Source organism: Camelus ferus, chromosome 1 (assembly GCF_009834535.1).
Source record: "Camelus ferus isolate YT-003-E chromosome 1, BCGSAC_Cfer_1.0, whole genome shotgun sequence".
NCBI lineage: Eukaryota > Metazoa > Chordata > Mammalia > Artiodactyla > Camelidae > Camelus > Camelus ferus.
Window position 1 is genome coordinate 69,966,157 of NC_045696.1, and position 17,774 is coordinate 69,983,930.

Genomic DNA, 17,774 nt, shown 5'->3' on the forward strand with positions numbered 1-17,774 from the left:
TTTGTATATATACCCAGAAGTGAGATCGCTGGATCATACAGTAGTTTTATTTGCAATTTTTTGAGGAACCTCCATACTGTTTTCTATAGGAGTTGCACCATTTTACAATCCCAGTAACATTTCAAAAGAGTTCCGATTTCTCCATACCCTTACCAACACTTGTTATCTTCTGTTATTTTGATAGTAGCCGAACTAATGAGTTTGAGGTAATATTTGTATTCATTTGATATCTCATTGAGGTTTTTATTTGTGTTTCTCCGATGATTAGAGATGCTGAGCATCTTTTCACATGCTTTATGACATTTGTATATCATCTTTGCAGAAATGTCTGCTCAGGTCCTTTGCACATATTTAAACGGGTTATTTGGTTTTTTTAATTGTTGAATTGTAGGAGTTCTTTATATATTCTGGATGTTAAACCCTTATCACAATATATGATCTGCAGATATTTACCTCCATTCCATAGGTTGTCTTTTCATTATATCCTGTCCTTTGACACAAAAGTTTTTAGGTTTGATGTAGTCCTATTTGTTTATTTTTGCTTTTGTTGACTGCTTTGGTGCCATATGCAAGAAACCATTGCCAGGTCCAATATCTTGAAGCTTCTCCCCTTTTTCTTCTTCTAGGAAAATTGTACTTTTGGTTTTACATTTAGATGTTTAATCTATTTTAAGTTAATTTCTGAATATGAAATAAGGGTCTAGCTGCATTCTTTTGCAAGTGAATATCCAGTTTTCCCAACACCATTTTTGAAGACACTGTCCCTTCCCTGTGGTGTAGCCTTGGCACCTTTGTCAAAGATCATTTGACCATACATGCAAGGGTTTATCTCTGGGATCTCTGTTTTTTTCTGTTGGTTTATTTTTCTTGATACCAGTACCACATTGTTTTGGTTATGGTAGCTTTGTATTATGTTTTGAAATCAGGAAATGTGAGATCTTTTCCAAATTGCTTTGACTATTCAGGGTCCCTTGAGATTCCATATGAATTTTAGGATGAATTTTTCTATTTCTGCAAAAATTGCCATTGGAATTTGATAGGGGTTACATTAAATTTATAGATTGCTTTGGGTAGTATGGACATGTAAACAATCTTATGCCTTCCAGTCCATGAATACAAGATGTCTTTCCATTGATTGCTGTCTTCATTAATTTCTTGCAGCAATGTATCATAGTTTTCAGTGTATATGTCTTCTTTGGTTAGGTTTATTCAACACTTTATTCTTTATGATGTTATTATCAATGAAATTATTTTCTTAATTTCCTTTTCATGTTGTTCATTGTTAGTGTATAGAAACACAACTAACTGATTTTTGTGTGTTAATTTTATATCCTACAATGGTGCTGAATTACTTTATTAGTCCTAATAATTTTTTTGTGGCATCTTTAAGGTTTTCTACATATGAGATCATGTCCTCTGTGAACAGAGATAATTTTACTTCTTCCTTTCCAATTTAGATGCCTTTTATTTCTTTTCCTTGGCTAATTGCTTTGGATAGGAATTTCAATAGTATGTTGAGGGAGGAGGGTATAGCTCAGTGGTAGAGTATGTACTTAGCATGCACGAGGTCCTCAGTTCAATCCCCAGTACCTCGGTTTAAAAAAAATTAAATTAAATAAATACATAAATAAACCCAATTACACCCCCCCCCCAAAAGGAAGAAAAAATAGTTGAATAGAAGTGGTGAGGGCATCACTGTCTTGTTCCTGATCTTAGAGGAAAAACTTTCAGTCTTTCACCATTAAATATGATGTTCACTATGGGGTTTTCATTAATGGCCTTTATTATGTTGAGGTAGTTTCCTTCTATTCCTGAATTGTTAGGTGTTTTTATCATGAAAAATTGTTAAATTTTGTCAAATGCTTTTTCTGTATCGATTGAGATGATAATGTGGGTTTGCCCCTTCATTCTGTTAATGTGATATAGTACGTTCATTGATTTTCATTTGTTGAACCATCCTTTCATTTCAACTTGAAGGACTCCCTTTAGCATTTTTTGTAGAGCAGGTCTAATAGTAATGAATTCCATTAGCTTTTGTTTATCTGGAAGATTCATAATTTCCCCATCATTTTTGATGATAGTTTTGTTAAATTCAGTATTCTTGGTTGACAGTTTTTTCTTTCAGCACTTTGAATATGGCATCCCATTCTCCTCTGGCCTGCAAAATTTCTACTGAGAAATTCATGTATAATCTTATGGAAACTTCCTTGTGTGTTACTCATCATTTTCCGCTTGCTGCTTTCAAGATTTTCTCTTTGTTTTTGACTTTAGACACTTGGGTTATAATGTATCTCAGTGTGATTGTCTTTGAATTTATCCCAGTTGGATGTTCTTGGAGCTTCTTGAATCTATATGTCCATTTCTTTCCTCAGATCTAGAAAGGTTTTCACCTATTTTCTTCTAATAAACTCTCTGCCCCATCTCTCTCCCTTCCTTCTGAGATTCTAATGACATGTATGTTGACCCACTTAGCCTCTGTAAGTCCCTTAGCCTCTCTCCACTTTTAAAAATTTTGTTTTTCCTCCCCACTTGATTTCAAATGACTAATCTTCAAGTTTGCTGATTCTGTCTTCTGCCTGACCATATCTGCTGTTGCACTCTTTTAATGAATTTTTCAGTTCAGTTATTGTATTTTTCAGCTCTATTATTTCTGTTAGGTTGTTTTTTATAGTTTCTGTTTCTTTGTTGACATTCTCACTTTGTTCATGCGTCATCTTCCTGATTTCATTTAGTTGTCTGTATTCTCTTTCAGGTCATTGAGTATCTTTATGATAGATATTTTTAAGTCTTTGTCAGGTAGCTCATAGATCTGCATTTCTTTAGGGTCAGTTTCTGGAGTTTTATTTTGATTCTTTGATTAGGCCATGTTTGCATTTCTTTATATGCCTTATAACTTTTTGCTGGGGTTTGGGCATTTGAAAAAGCAACTCCCTCTCAGTCTTTGCATTACTGGCTTTGTTCAGGGGAAGACCTTTGCTAATCAGCCTGGCTGGAGTTTCTAGGACCTCTCAAACCATTTCTGATCTCTTTCTCCCCCTGGCTTCTATGGGACTGCAGCTCTAACATACCATTCACCTGTGTTTTCAGCAGCTTCCAGGCTCTGGCACCAGTCTTGTCAGCTCTCCAAGTCAGGCGAGATGAAAACCAATCCTTCAGGCAGCCCCCAGACAAGCCAGAATGTTGGACTCATGATCCAGTCTTTTGTTTCTATCCCGAGAGAGTAGCCCTGGTGTAGGAGATTTCCTCCCAGTTGCCCCTTGCTGTACTGTGTGGGGGAAGGAGCATCAAAGGCATGCCAAACGCCACAAAATTTCCTACCCCTTTTGCTAGAATCCCTTTTTGGTTTTATAAAAGCCTGGATGCTGTAGCTTCTCACTTGATCTCTAGAGTCTAGCCTATCTTTTGTTGTCAGCTTGGTGTCTCTGTGGGGGTAAGAGAGTCTGTAGGTTCCTAGTCTGCCATCTTACTGATATCATTACCCCTTGTGCCCTTTTTGAGAGCAAGGAAAACCTTCCTAAAGTCACCCAGCGGGCTGCTTCTCCTGCCTCATTGGCCAGACCTCTCTCATGGGCCTATTTCCAACCAGTCACAACAAGGGAGTGTAATTACCATAATTTGATTTGTGTTAATCAAAATTCATGCACTGGGGTTAGTGAGGGACTCAAAGCCTTTCCTGAAGCCCACGTCCACTTGTTACCTGAACAAAGGTGGCTTCTATTTGCAAGAAAAAAGCTGGGTAATAGCTCTTGGGAGGCAACCATTGTGTTCACCCTAAATGTTAAATTGTTGCTTGTCTCTTTTAGAGCTGAAGAGATTCCTCTAAAGATCTTGGCCCACAATGGCTTGGTTGGAAGACTGATTGGAAAAGAAGGCAGAAATTTGAAGAAAATTGAACATGAGACAGGGACCAAGATAACAATCTCATCGTAAGCCACTTGTTCAGATTAATTGTGCCCAATAATGGAGAATTTGAGAATTTCGATATGTCCATCTCATTCATCTGCTTTCCCTTAAAATGAAAATGTAATTGTGAGTGATATAATTATCTTCAGCACCATCAAAACAAATACATAATAGTTACCAGTCAAAGATTTTCTTCTACGGATATGATCTAAGTCACTGCAAAGATTTGAGATAAGATGGCAGATATTCTATGCTACAGTGTGTGGTGAGGGAATCCAGTCTTCTCTCCACCTCTTCCGCCAAGACTTGTTTGTGATCCTTCTGGAATTTTATTTTTCCTTTTGAAAAAAGGAAATTTCTCTCTTTTTCCTGGTGGCCAGCTTGCAGGATTTGAGCATATACAACCCTGAAAGAACCATCACTGTGAAGGGCACAGTTGAGGCCTGTGCCAATGCTGAAACAGAGATCATGAAGAAGCTACGTGAGGCCTTTGAAAATGATATGCTGGCTGTTAATGTAAGTGCCTACTGCTTTCTTCTCCACTGTTTTTCACATGTGTTTTCAGGCGGGACCCAAGACTCTCTAATAATAATAATTGTCATTCAGATAGTGACGAAGCACCTTAAAATAGGTATGCAGAGTTATTCTTGTCTTCTTGGGTCAGAAGCATTAGAATAATCAGGAAACCAACTAGAAAAATATGATAAATACACTGGACAACATAGTGTGAAGCCATTAAAATGGTGACTTTGAAGATTTTTAAATAAGGAATTGCTTATTATATATTGTTAATTAAGAGTATATGTAAGTATATATATAGCTAGGGTTATAATTATGCAAAGTAATATGGATCAAAATGACTGGAAAGCTACATATAAAAATCAGAATGGCTGATACGTTAGAAAAGTGGGATTATTTTCCCCCTACTTTCCAATTTAAAAAATACATACTTACTTTAAAATTAACTTCTGATCTTCATCTCTTGCTTACTGATCTGTTCTTGTAGATTGCCCAGTAGATGTTGTCACCCTCCTCAGCTCTGAAACTTCTAGCAGACTGATTTGGGTTTATCTTTCCTGTTATTACTACCTAGTTCCAACTTCATAATGGGAGGACACCATTCTGGCATTCAGAAATCTTAAAAATATTTGTCCATCAATCAAAGCCCAAACTCAGCTCAGAGGAGTAAATTTTTATTTTTTTATGAGAATGATTTTTTAACATACACAAAACAGGAAAGAATACTATGATAAGCTCTCATATGTCCATAATCCAGCTTCAGCAGTTGACAGCTCATGACCTGTTTTGTTTCATCTGAACCTTCATCCGCATCCCCACACCCCTAGGATGACTTTGAAGCAAATCCCAAATTTCGTAACATTTCACAGAGGAGTAAACGTTGACAAAGGACTAGGTGGGTTAAACACAGCCCCAGTTCCCTCACTGCAGCACTTTGCACAGGGCCTCCTTACTCGGGTCGGCACTCTATCTCCCACGTCACCCTAAATACCCTCAGCAGCCCACGTCACATGGCATTTGAGGGACACAATGAGAAGACTGTGGTGTGACCTTCTCCCCTATTTGTGTATATTTGTCTGTCGAAGTATCATCCACTGATCTCATTTTCTTCTTTTAGGCTCTTGATATCTTATGATAAACAGCTCTTTCTGTGAACACCCAGAAATGCTGCAAAGCTTTTGGGTGTCCCCAGAATCTTCACCTGAGCATATACATCACTTAGATTCATTCATGTCTATAGTAAAGTCATGCATTGTTAGAGGAGTAACAAGACTATTAGATCTTACACATCAGTGGGATAAAGGTTAAGGATCCTAGCTTTCCTCTTCCAGAGATTCTAAAAGAAAGCAAGTTACTGGGTGACCCTAGAGCCACAGATAAGAAAAGTGAAAATGTTAGAGAATTGCTTGTGTTTGGGGAGGCATTGATGGGACAGGTTGGATATAGGCCAGAGGCTGCATCCCTCTGCCTCTGAAAGGATGGTGTAGTTCAAACTCACCCCCAGCCTCTGTGAGCATCCTCATGTTTAAGTGAGAAATAAGCAAGTGAGATGATCACAGAGCTGACAACTAAATGGTAAAAAAGCCAAAGTTGTGAACCATTCCAAATCTGGATAATAGAGTTTACATATATGGTATCCTACTGAAGGGTCTGATCTTTCCCTGAATAGAGTTAGAAAAAACTATTAATCCAATATGTTTTAAACATATTCATTCAGCAAATATTTACTGAGTACTTACTATGTACCAGGCACTGAGCTCGCGACCCTAAGCAAGACAGTCTGTCCATAAGAACTTTGTGGCCTGATTAGGGGGAAAGGCTGCTCCACAGGCAGTTCAAGTACCATGTGACAAGTGCTGTTCTAGGGAAGCATAGGCACGTGAGGAGAGCACAGACAGGGCACTTGCGCTGAGACCTTTAGGGTGAGAGCAGGCTTCCCGGATGAGGGGACACCCACGCTCAGGTGAAACCACATGACAAGTAGGATGTAGCCAGGTGAGGGGGGGAGAGAAGCACATTTTTTTGCAAGGTAGACAGTGTGTTCAGGGGTCCAGAGGCGAGAGTTGCAGGACAGGGCAGGACTGGGATAAGGTGGGACTAGCAGGAGAGAGCCTGGTGAGCTGGCCTAGGGCCCCAGGAAGAGCCTTGTTTGCTGTGTTAAGATGTGCAGACTCTCAAGGCTGCAGAGAAGCTTTGAAGGACCATCATGATCAGGTTGAGTTTTGGAGAGCCCACCCTGGCAGCAAGGTGGGGAAGAGGTCCACGGGGCCAGGGCAGAGCCAATGAGGAGACACTGGTGCCAACCAGACAAGAGACGGAGGCTGTCCAGGCAAGCTGGGCCTCTCTAGTCTCCTCCCCTCAACTTTTTCTCCATTTTTATTCCTAGCAACAAGCCAATCTGATCCCGGGGTTGAACCTCAGCGCACTTGGCATCTTTTCAACAGGACTGTCCGTGCTGCCTCCACCAGCAGGGCCCCGAGGAGCCCCCCCCGCTCCCCCCTACCACCCTTTCGCTGTAAGTAGCTCAGCTTTCAGGGGTTTGCTCATGCTCCTTCAGGCAGCAGCACTTCTCTGCTGTGTCGAATCAGAGCTAAGGCTTTCATTTGGAGGTTGTGCTCATAAGTGATTGTAGGATGAATCCAGCAGTTCTTAGGACTTCTTCCTAATGGAGAGATTAATATTACTAAACCATCCTCTAAGCATGTGCTCTTAACATAGTGTATATCATATCTGGGAAAGGGACTACTAGCAGATTCATCAACTAGAAGCCTGTTTATTCAGAGAGAGGATTTATTAGCCCAAAGAAGAACCTTTATGAGTGTTCATTTACTAAAATATTAGAGTTCCTAGATGACTCATATATATATATATATATATATATATATAAAATTCCCACCTATATCTACAATTCAAATGCATTGCATTTTATTAATAGGCAGTTTTTAAAAGAAAATAACACACAGTGTTTGTTTCTAAACACTTAGCACAATGCCTGGCATTTAGTAGATTCTCAGTAAGTATTTACTGTTTGAATCATAACTGATAGCAAAAGAAGAAATGTGAACTTTATGAGTTTTCTTTATGGGGGTTTCTTCTTGTTCCCATTCACAAGCATTGTTCAGGATTATCACATGACCCAGTTGGGGTTCGGGGTACTTGACAGCTTTTTTTCCCCATTCCTAATTCTTCTCCACACATACTACTTATTTTGTAAGCAAACTAAGTTTCTTTAAACATGTTTATACTGTTTAAACGGGAAGAATCAGGTTGGAGGACATTACCATAAGCACTTCTTTCGAGAGGTGGTCTCTGGTGTAGGCACTGCAGTGTCAGAATTCCTAGAAGCTCTTTGGGTTATCTGTAGAGAGATAGGATGAGCTCGCTGTGCTGTTTTGCCAACAAAATAGAGACATGAACTGGCACCCACATCCTTAGTCACAAAAACATACACATTCTGTCATCGTGTTTATGTACAACTCTTCTGAGTCATTTTTTAATCTCTCCATGCCATTTCTTTAGAGTTATATTCATTTTCCCTTAAACGAGAGCATAGGGCCCAAAATTGAGCTGTGTGTGTGTTTGTGTGTGTGTGACAGGGTGAGGGAGCTGGAATAAGGCAGGAGGGAAGTGGCCACAATTTAGTCACGCAGCTGCTCTTAGGAGGGAGAGGAGCTCTGAGAGGTGCCTGTCCGCTGTGAGATTTGAGAATGACTGAGCCCAGTACAATGAACTGGCATTTAGACACATCTCATTTCTTGGGAGAAAGATGGTATACACTGCTCCACAGAAGGTAACTTCAAAAGCCAGGGCACCCTCCCAACCTAACTAACCTAAACAGTGGGAGAAAAAAGGTATAATATAATAGACCACACTTCTTTCTTTTTTTCCAAGACTATAATTTTTAATGTATAGTAATGAAGACTGTGTGGTATTGGCATAAGAATATACAATATAGATTGGTGTAAATACAGAACTCAGACAGACCCTCAAATACATGGTGAAGGTATTTCAACGGGAAAGGATAATTTTTTTTTAATGAATAGTACTTAAATAACCAAAAATCAAAAAAATGAACCTAGTCCTTTACCTCATACATTTCATAAAAATTAATTTGAATCACAGAGCTAGTTATAAAAGCTAAAAGTGTAAAATTTCTAGCATAAAACATAGAAATTCTTTCTGATCTTGGAGTAAGCACAGATTTCTTAGCACACAAAAAAAATACAACCATAAAAGAAATATATATATATATAAAGTGGACTTCATCAAAATTAAAAACTTCTGCTCTTCAAGATCTATCATTAAGAAAACAAAAAAAGCAAGCCACAGATGGAAACAAAATGTTCACAAACATATCTTATAAAGGACTTTTATCTAGAATGTAGACAAAAATTCTTACAACTCAGTAGTTAACCCAAATCTAAAATGGGCAAAATATTTGAAAAAGCACTTCCCAAAAAGAAGATACAAATGTCAAATAAACATGAAACGTTGCTCAACATCATCAGGGAAATGCATATTAAAACCACAGTGAGACACCACTGCATATCCACTAAAGGTGCTAAAATGAAAACCAACGGCAGCGCCAAGCATCGACAAGGACATGGCAAACTAAAACTTGAACACGTTGCTGGCTGGAGTGCAAAATGGTATAAATGCTTCGGAAGGTTCAGTGTCCTCTAGAACTCATAAATTCCACTCCCAAGTATTTAAACATATATCCACACACAGACTTATAACATATGTATGTAGCAGCTTTATTCATAATAGTTCAAAACTTAGATGTTCATCAACCTTAGATGTCCATCAACAGATATGAATAGTTACAAATGGTGGTATATCCAAACAACAATAATACTCAGCAATAAAAAGGAACATATTACTGATATACACAAAACCAGAGGTGAATCTCAACATGGATTTCAAAAGTATTATGCTGAGTGAAAAAGGTCAGACAGAAAGAGTATATATTCTATGGGCTATTTATTTGAAATTCTAGAAAAGTCAAATCTAATTTATAGTCACAGAATGCAAATTAGTAGTTGAATAGTTATTGGGGTGGAGTATAAGAGAGCACTTCTGAAACTGGTCATCTGAAAGAGGTCAGCAAACTACAGTCCGAGGGCCAAATCCCACCCACCAATTATTTTTGTAAATAAATACGTCTATGGATGTTTATTTACATACTATTTGCTTTCCTGCTATGATGGCAGAATTGAGTAGACGCAGTAGAGACCTGAGATGTGCAAAGCCTGAAATATTTATTTGGCTCTTTACAGAAAAATTTGCAGATCCCTGAACTAGAACAATAAGAGAAATTTTCATGATAGCAGAATATTTTCTAAACTTTCTAAAGAATAGATTTTGCCAATTGGAAAGCTTCTAAGTTTTTTTTTTTTAACTAAAACAGTAGCATAATGATTTTACTAATATACAGAATTTTTGTTCTTTATAAAATAGATTTTAAGTAAAATTTCTTCTTTAGGTTAAAAGCCAGGTAGTTCTGATTTGAGCTCATAGATCAAGATTAGATTGTAATCCAGAGCACACAGTTGCCCCAACTCTGCAACAACACAGCTGCTACAAACCTCTCTCAGAGAGCTGAGAAGCCCGGGGCCAGGGGAGGAGGCCGGCTGCCAGTGCTACCCACCTGTGCAGGGTATGGAACCTGCACTGCAGGCTCGTGGGCTTCCCTGCTGGGCCCAGGCCTCCTGAGGAGGGCAGGGTAGGATGGAGTGGTGGGGATACTTTAAATACTTGTAAGATATTATTGCTTTTCAGTCACACAGGCATTCAGATCTCAAGGAACTAGGGTATTTCTTGGTTGCTTTTATACATCACAAAACTCTAGTCCTTTTGCTCTTAGCATCCAAAGGTCAGGAAGTCTGTGCACCTCCTTAGAGCTGGCTCACACGTGTGTGAGTTGGTCTCTCAACTCTAGGAGCTTTGAATGCATATGTGTATGTAGGAAAATTATTATTTTTTGTTATTTTCTGGTTATAAAATTAGTACATGCATAATAATATTTAAGAAGCAAATAGTAAAAGTGCAAAATTTTTCTTGCTCTAGAAATAGCCAGTGTTTCTATGTATATGTGTGTAGGTATATATACAGTTTATATGTATGTATAATAAATATATAGGTGATATATATATATTTTTAATTGTCACTCTACAGTGGAAATCTTTGTCCATATATATCTATATATCTATATATCTATATCTTGGTTCTTTTATTCAGTTGTTTCTTCAGAATAAATTCCTGGAAATAGAATTGCTGAGCCAAAGAATATATGAATTTTGTATATTATATGTAACTATAAAATATGAATGTTGAGATATAATAAGTTTTGATACAGAAACAATGTAGTACTTTTCTTTCCCATCAAGTGTGTGACAGAGAAGTTTTTTGTTTGTTTTTTTAAGTATAGTTGATTCAGAATGTTGTGTTTCTAGTGTACAGCACAGCGATTCAGTTATACATATACATATATATATATTCTTTTTTCTTAGAAAAGTATTTCCTCCTCCTATACTCTCACTACCAATGTAATTGTTCCTTGCAGTCTGATACTTTAAAAGATGCTATTACGAGATTTAACACTCTGGGGCTTACTGGCCATTTATCTGTAAGATGGGGTAACAATAGTACATATATCATGGGCTGTTGTGAGGGTTATTAAATAAGTTAAAGTCTGCACACAGTAACTGCTGTGTGAACCTTAGCTGTTAATGTCATTTCCCTTCTTCTTTTTCTTAGTGATCTGTAACAGCTAATTACATATTAAGGATGTTAACCATTTGTCATGTTGTATTTTCCACCAGCTTGTCATTTCTCTTTGTTTTATGTGTGGTATCTTGTGCCATAGTAATTTAAAATAGATATATTTTGAACAAATGAAGTATTGTATGAAGGAAATAGCAAACGATTCCTTCAGTCTTCTTTCTCTTACCCATGTTTCACCCAACAACCACTCCCCAGAAGAATAGCACTGTTATGTTTACACATTAAAAAATATGTTTTCTGAGCACATAATCATATAAAAATCAATTATTCAAAAACATAAATGGAATCATACCATACACAGTGAATTACAGGGTTTTTGGTTTGTTTTTGTTTTTTACTTATTATGGACATCTTTCCATAGCTAGACAAAGTTCTCGTTAATGGCTACTTAGTATTACATTGTATGAATTTACTACAATTTTTCGACTGAGCACACTATTTTTGGACATTTGGGTTATTTCTAGTCTTTCTCCACTACAAATAGTGTGAAAATAAATATCCTTATACGTAAGTGTGTAAGTATATCTGGAAGTAAGTTCTAAGATGGCATTTGTTGCATCAAAGGGTATTGCATTTAAAATTTTCACAGATTTCCTTTTAATAGAATTTATGCAGAAATTTTAAGGATTTAGTTAAATCACAGATGTTTTCCTTTATGGATTTCTGGCTTTTGACGTCATGCTAAGAAAAAGCCTTCTCCCGTGTGTAAAGCAGTTGAACAGTCTCCCAAGTTTTCTTATTTTTAGTAGTAATTTTTAGTTGTTGGTTTTCGGGGATTGTTGTTTATATCTATAATTCATAAGGAATTTATTTTGACTTATACTTTAAGAAAGGGATTTGTTTTTTCCCCAAATGGATAACCATTTTCCCCAAATCGCTTACAGAGTGATGCACCGTTTTATCCCTCAGTTTGAAATGCCAGCTTTGTCCTACATTGAATTCCCACTGAGTCGTATTCCTGGGCTGTTCTGTTCCATTCATCTCTGTCTGCACTGCAATTACTGTAGTCTTATAGGACCTTTGACAGTTTTAACAGCAGTTTCTTTTTTCTTGAAGACTGAATTGGAAAGATAGTCAACTTTTACTATTCTTGGGAAAATTAAGAATAAAAGGAATTTTCTGTTCCTTGGAGATTTGATAGAACCCGTCCATAAACTTTCTGGGCCTAGCACCTTTTGTTTGGAGGAAGGTCGTTTATAATCTTGCAGTTTCTTATATATGTTTGACTTGGCTTTTAGTTTATATTTTCTTGGAAAAGCATTCATTTCATCTCTCTTTTCACATGTATTGGCCCAAAGTTGTATAAAGCTGACCGTTGCCTTTTAAATCTGCACACTTGCGGTTCTCTCTCTCTTTTAATTCCTAGCATCGTGTGTTTGTGCTTTCTCTTTTCTTAATCAGATTTGCTAGGGGTTTTTCTATTGTTTTAACCTCTAAGTAGTTAAGAGTTTCTTTTCTTTTGCAATTGTTTCCTGTACTTTGTGCTCAAAGGATGTTATTGGAACAGCTGTGATTTTTGTGGTCTTGCTCACACATGATCAAATTTTGGAAGTCACGGCCACTTGGAACGATGCACCTTTGCTGATGGACTCAAAGTTACGTTTATGGCTGTAAAATCAAGCTTTTAATTGTGACCTGTATTGTCCATATAATTACTTTTATCTGTAAGACTTGTTACATTTTGAGAGCAGTTTACTGTTCTCTCACTCTGATCATGGTTTTTTTCAGATTCTTTATTTCTAACAGATTTTGTTTAATGTATTTTGATCATATTACTCTAGAAATAATCTGGAATTTTAGTCCAAATTATTAAACTTTATTAATCAATACATAACCTCATAAATCACAGTTATTTGGAATTAACTAAACTTTTACTGGTTTCTTTGCTCACTGCAGGTGGTTTCTTGTGTCTCATATCCTCTCATTTTTTGAGTTACTTGTTTTTGTTTCTTTGTTTTTCTGGAGTACTTCCTCACAACTTTTTTCTCAGTAGTACGTAAGTATAATTTCTAAGCCTTTCTGTATCTGAAAACACCTTTTTTTCCCCTAATGCGTGAATAAAAGTTCAACTGGATGTCTAGAAATTCCTGGGCCATAGTTCCATTAGAATTCTGAAAACATTACTTATAGCATTTTGCTTCTCAGTTAAGTTGCTACCAGTCTGATTCTCTTTCTTTAGTAGGTAACTTCTTTTTCCTTTGTCTTTACGTTTTTTTGCCTTTTGTAGTATTTTACCTTCACCCTTGGAAATCAGAAATCTGACTCAACCCTTTGATTTGAACATTCAGGTTTTTCACTGGGTCAGGAAAACCTTTTGCATCTGTAATTTTAGTGTTGCTTCTCCTCCTGGAGTTTACACTTGACGGACAGAGAGTAGGTCTTCTCACTCTTGCTTCCTCTGGGGCCCTCCTTTTGTTTTGCATGGGTTCATCTCCTCTGACTGGCTTTTCGGGGATGTCTGTGCTACTGTTTATATGGCTTCTATTGAGTGTTTACTTTGCTAATCATGTTTTTAATTTTTAAGATCAACCTAGGTGTCTGATTGGTCTTTTTCCTCAAGGCAGTCTGTTCACACATTAAAGCGCTGCCCTCTTGAATCTCACTGGGAAATCAAAGCAGACTTTTTAAAAAGGCTCTCCCTCTTTCCTGAATTAATTCACTGAGGTCATTTGCTTGCCTTGCTCAAGTTTGCTTCCCTTTTTCATGCTGCTGATTCTCTGTATATGTCTAATGAATTTTAATTGTCCATTCATGTACTTCAATAAACTCAGTAGAGGACATATTAGAATCCCTAGGGGAGCTTTATCATAACATACACCATAGGCCCCACCTGAACCAGTGAATTTAGAATGTTCTCAGAGAGGGCAGTATTGGGGGTAGCAGTTAAGATCTAGGGGCAAGAGATCTGTGCCTAAAGCTTGGCTCTGTCTCTTGCTAGCTGACCGATTTCTGGTCCCCATCAGCTCCTGAGGTGGTCCTTTAAGAGCCCATGGGTGGTGGGCAGGGGCTGTAAGGAGGCACTTGGACAAGCTGGGGTAGAATGCTGCACGTTCTGAATCTTGAACAGCTCTGCCCATGATTCTGACCCCTCTGACCAAGTCCACTCCCTCCCCCATGTCTGCATCCCTGGTTCCCAGGGAGAGCACCACTCCATCATCACACTAAAACCCTTTGTAGACTTGAACCTAATTTGTATGCCTGACCTTGCCCTCTTTACTGCCTCTTTCCCACCCCTCTCTCGTCCCACTCCCTGATTTCTTTATGCTTCAGAATGTAACCTAAGTGATGCATCAGATGGGTTACACAAGAGTTGGGAATTGAGGACCCTGCAGTTCTTCCAAAAAATGCAGGCCCAGCTGTTTATAATTTCATTTAAAATTTTCAGGAGTGTGTTTCATATCTACCCCTCTTCTACCCCCAGCATAGTCAGACATAGAAGAAAAGCAAACACTACTTTCCCTCAAACTGAGAATTTGAAATGAACCAGTGGATAATAGTGGACCCCTCACCCTTGCTGCCTCTCTGGGGTTTTTTGTGGGGGGGTTACCTCTTGCAGAGGTACCTTTACCATAACCCCTCTTCCCCGCACCCCTCCAAGTCATAATTCTTTTGAAATAATCAATGTAGCTTCTTCCTCATAAAATAGCTGGGGGCCCTGAGAGACAGTAACCCCAACTGCCATATTGGGGGTGGGGTTCCATACTGCCCCCACTCTGGGGCCCCAGTTTGTCAGTTGGCTACAGCCTGCTTTCCCATTAAAAAGAACATTTATTCAAGTCATCAGCAGGTTACTTTTTGATCATTATGACTAAGCACCTCTTCCATTTGAGGTTGTAGACTCTGTGTAAGCCCGGGGAAGAGATGGCAAATGGAAGTTGTGCTCCAATAAGTGATAAATAAGAACTCATTTAACACTCACTAGCTGAGCCCCTTCGGTGCCCGATGATGGATTCTCCTTTCCTGTGACCTCACTGAAGCCACGTAACATCCTTCAGGGGCATCCATCGTACCTAGGGTCAAGTCCATGTCCAAACCAAGACCCACAGGGCCCTGCGTGATCTCGCACTGCCTGCCTCCCCATCGTATCCTGCTGTTCTTCCTTAGTCGCTTTCACCATACTGGACTTTTTTCCTGTTTTCCAAACAGGCCAACCCCTTTCCTAGCTCTGCACCTTTAAGAACCCTGCTTAGAATGTTCCTTCCCCAGTACCTTGCATGGGACTCCATCTCCTCCATGGTTCCCAACTCAGAGGTCGCTTCCAAGAGTCTTCCCAGGCCCCTCCAGCTGAAGTGGCTATCCCTCCCCTCGTCTCCACAGCTCCCCTTCCTCACGGCTTCCTGTTCTTCTCTTCCACATACTTGTCTGTCTCCCCAGACACGGAACCTAAGCTCCATGGTGGCAGTGACCTTTTCTGTCTCAATAGTTGAGTCCCTAGAACCTAGAACAGTGCTTTGCTCAAATACCTTTTGCATGAATGAATGAACAATTGAATAAATTCTCACGACAGTATTGCAAGCAATAGATATTATTTTAATCCATTTGTGGATGAGGTTCAGAAAAGTTGAATAAATTATTCCAACTTATATAGAGCTAGTGATTCAGATTCAAGTCGTCGGGGTCTTTTGACTCCAAAACCCAGCTTGTATCCACAAAGATTAATGATGAAGCCCCAACTAGAAACAAGCTCCTGATTGCTGAGTTCAGGATTCTTTCTACACAACAGTTTTCCAGCTGTAACTCATGAATGAAAAGGGGAGTGGGGAACTAATTCTTTTTATCGTTTTACACTCAACTCCCTCCCCTAACCCAAGTGGTAGATCTTAATTTGATAGTGTTTACGTTGGAAGTATTTAAACCCAGGATGGAGCTACACTGTGGCCTGTCAACGTAGAGGCCAAGTCACAATTCAGAAGACCTGTATCTGCTGAGAGTTGAAGGAAAGGCCCTCCAGGTGAGAGCGGGGCAGAAGCATCCTTTCCCCAAGGTAGAGCTTTGGACAGAAGAGCTGCAGGAATTTCCCCCTGACCCACTGTGGCTCAGGACAGAGACCTGCATGGAGAAGGGTCAGGAGCTGATGCTCTTGAAGAAAGAGATGGGACCAAGGGAACTAAAACCAGCTTCACTCAGCTTCCTCGCAGAAGTGGAGGTTGCTAAGTGAATGCTGGTCTCATAGCCCCCTCTTGTGGGCATGAGGTGTCATTGCAGCCTCTTTCCGCGTCGTAAGAGCAAAGTCTTGCATTTACAGGATGGTTCCCTTCCTTTGGCAGAGCTCCGTCCTCCATCCCCAGCAGGTGCTGTGGGCACCCAGAGTACCCCAGGGGAAGCTCCCCACCATGTTTACATCTCTCTTCCCCTGAGGTCAGAAGTCTACTGTCCAAGCTCAAAAAGAGGAATAGTTTCATTTTACCTTTAATGAGTCCTCAGCAAAGTTATGCTCAGAGTCCAGCACTACTGGTTATTCAGGAGACAGAGGACACCAGGAGGTTTGCTCACGGGCCCTCAGTGAAAGCTGTGCCCCCTAACTCCAAGTCTCATCATGTCTGACCACTGCTAGGTGGGCCCTCGGGGATTGGTTCCATGGTGCTCAGAGCTGTCCACCCCCTCCTGTAATGGCCATGTGTCCACCCCCATGCTGTAATAGGCATGCCAGCATTTACTCAGCCTTACGTGTAAAGCACAGTGAACTGGACTTTTCTGACTCCTTAACATCCTGCCCATAAAAATATACAAAAACAGATATATTCCTGTCTCACAGGACTGGTGTGAGGATTAAGAGATTTTATAAATAGATATAAAGTACCACAATGCCTAGTACACAGTAAGTATTCAGTAAAAAGCAGCTACTTTTAAAATTAATGCTATTTTCTTAATAGCTGTTTTCTTCTATCCACATTTGCCTTCCTGTCCCTTGCCTTCCTCCTCCCCCTTATTCTTTCATTTTCTTTTTTTTTTTTCTCTCTCTCTCTCTTGATTTTGTTTTCAGTTTCTCTATCTCAATCTCCATTCCTTCTGACTTCCCAGGAGCACCTTTGCTTGTTCTGAATAACTCGTGAATACTGTCCTAGCACTCTGTTCTTTTGCTCCATGGTTCATAATTCCTCAGAAAGTAGAAGCCACTGGCCCTGCCTCTCTGCCTGAGGGCAGATTAAGAAATGTGTGCCCCTCCTCCTGTGGCAGTGGGTTCCTAGGAAGCCTAGAGCCTGGCTCAACTCGGAAATGAGGAACATTCACCCAGCCAGTTCTCTGTGGGGGGAGGGAGCAGAGGTCTGAGCTGCAGAGGGACAGGCATGCAGACAGCTGTGCGGCCTGGTGACGGTGCAGGGAGCCTGGGTTGCCTTTGGGATCTTGCCTCCCTGTGTTTGGTGAGTTGTCCTGAGAACCCCTGCTGACTGACCGTTTCTCTCCCGCTGCAGACCCACTCCGGATACTTCTCCAGCTTGTACCCCCCGCACCAGTTCGGCCCGTTCCCACATCATCACTCAGTAAGTGCCTCTCCTGGGGCGGGCAGCACGCAGTCCTTGGCATGACTGACCACATCACGGAGCATAAGCACACCAGACACCCAG

The 17,774-nt window shown here is 39.7% G+C and overlaps 1 protein-coding gene across 2 annotated transcripts in view; it reads left to right on the forward strand.

Annotated features, from left to right (window-relative positions):
- IGF2BP2 (insulin like growth factor 2 mRNA binding protein 2) overlaps positions 1–17,774 on the forward strand; it is a 146,352-nt gene that overhangs the window by 117,169 nt on the left and 11,409 nt on the right. Inside the window, exons 8-11 of one of the 2 annotated variants that reach the window (XM_032482859.1) lie at positions 3,804–3,926; positions 4,284–4,419; positions 6,809–6,937; positions 17,622–17,690. In XM_032482859.1, coding sequence (XP_032338750.1) covers positions 3,804–3,926; positions 4,284–4,419; positions 6,809–6,937; positions 17,622–17,690 — 457 coding nt within the window. The remainder of the gene's footprint in view (positions 1–3,803; positions 3,927–4,283; positions 4,420–6,808; positions 6,938–17,621; positions 17,691–17,774) is intronic. The other variant, XM_032482867.1, reaches the window with a different exon arrangement.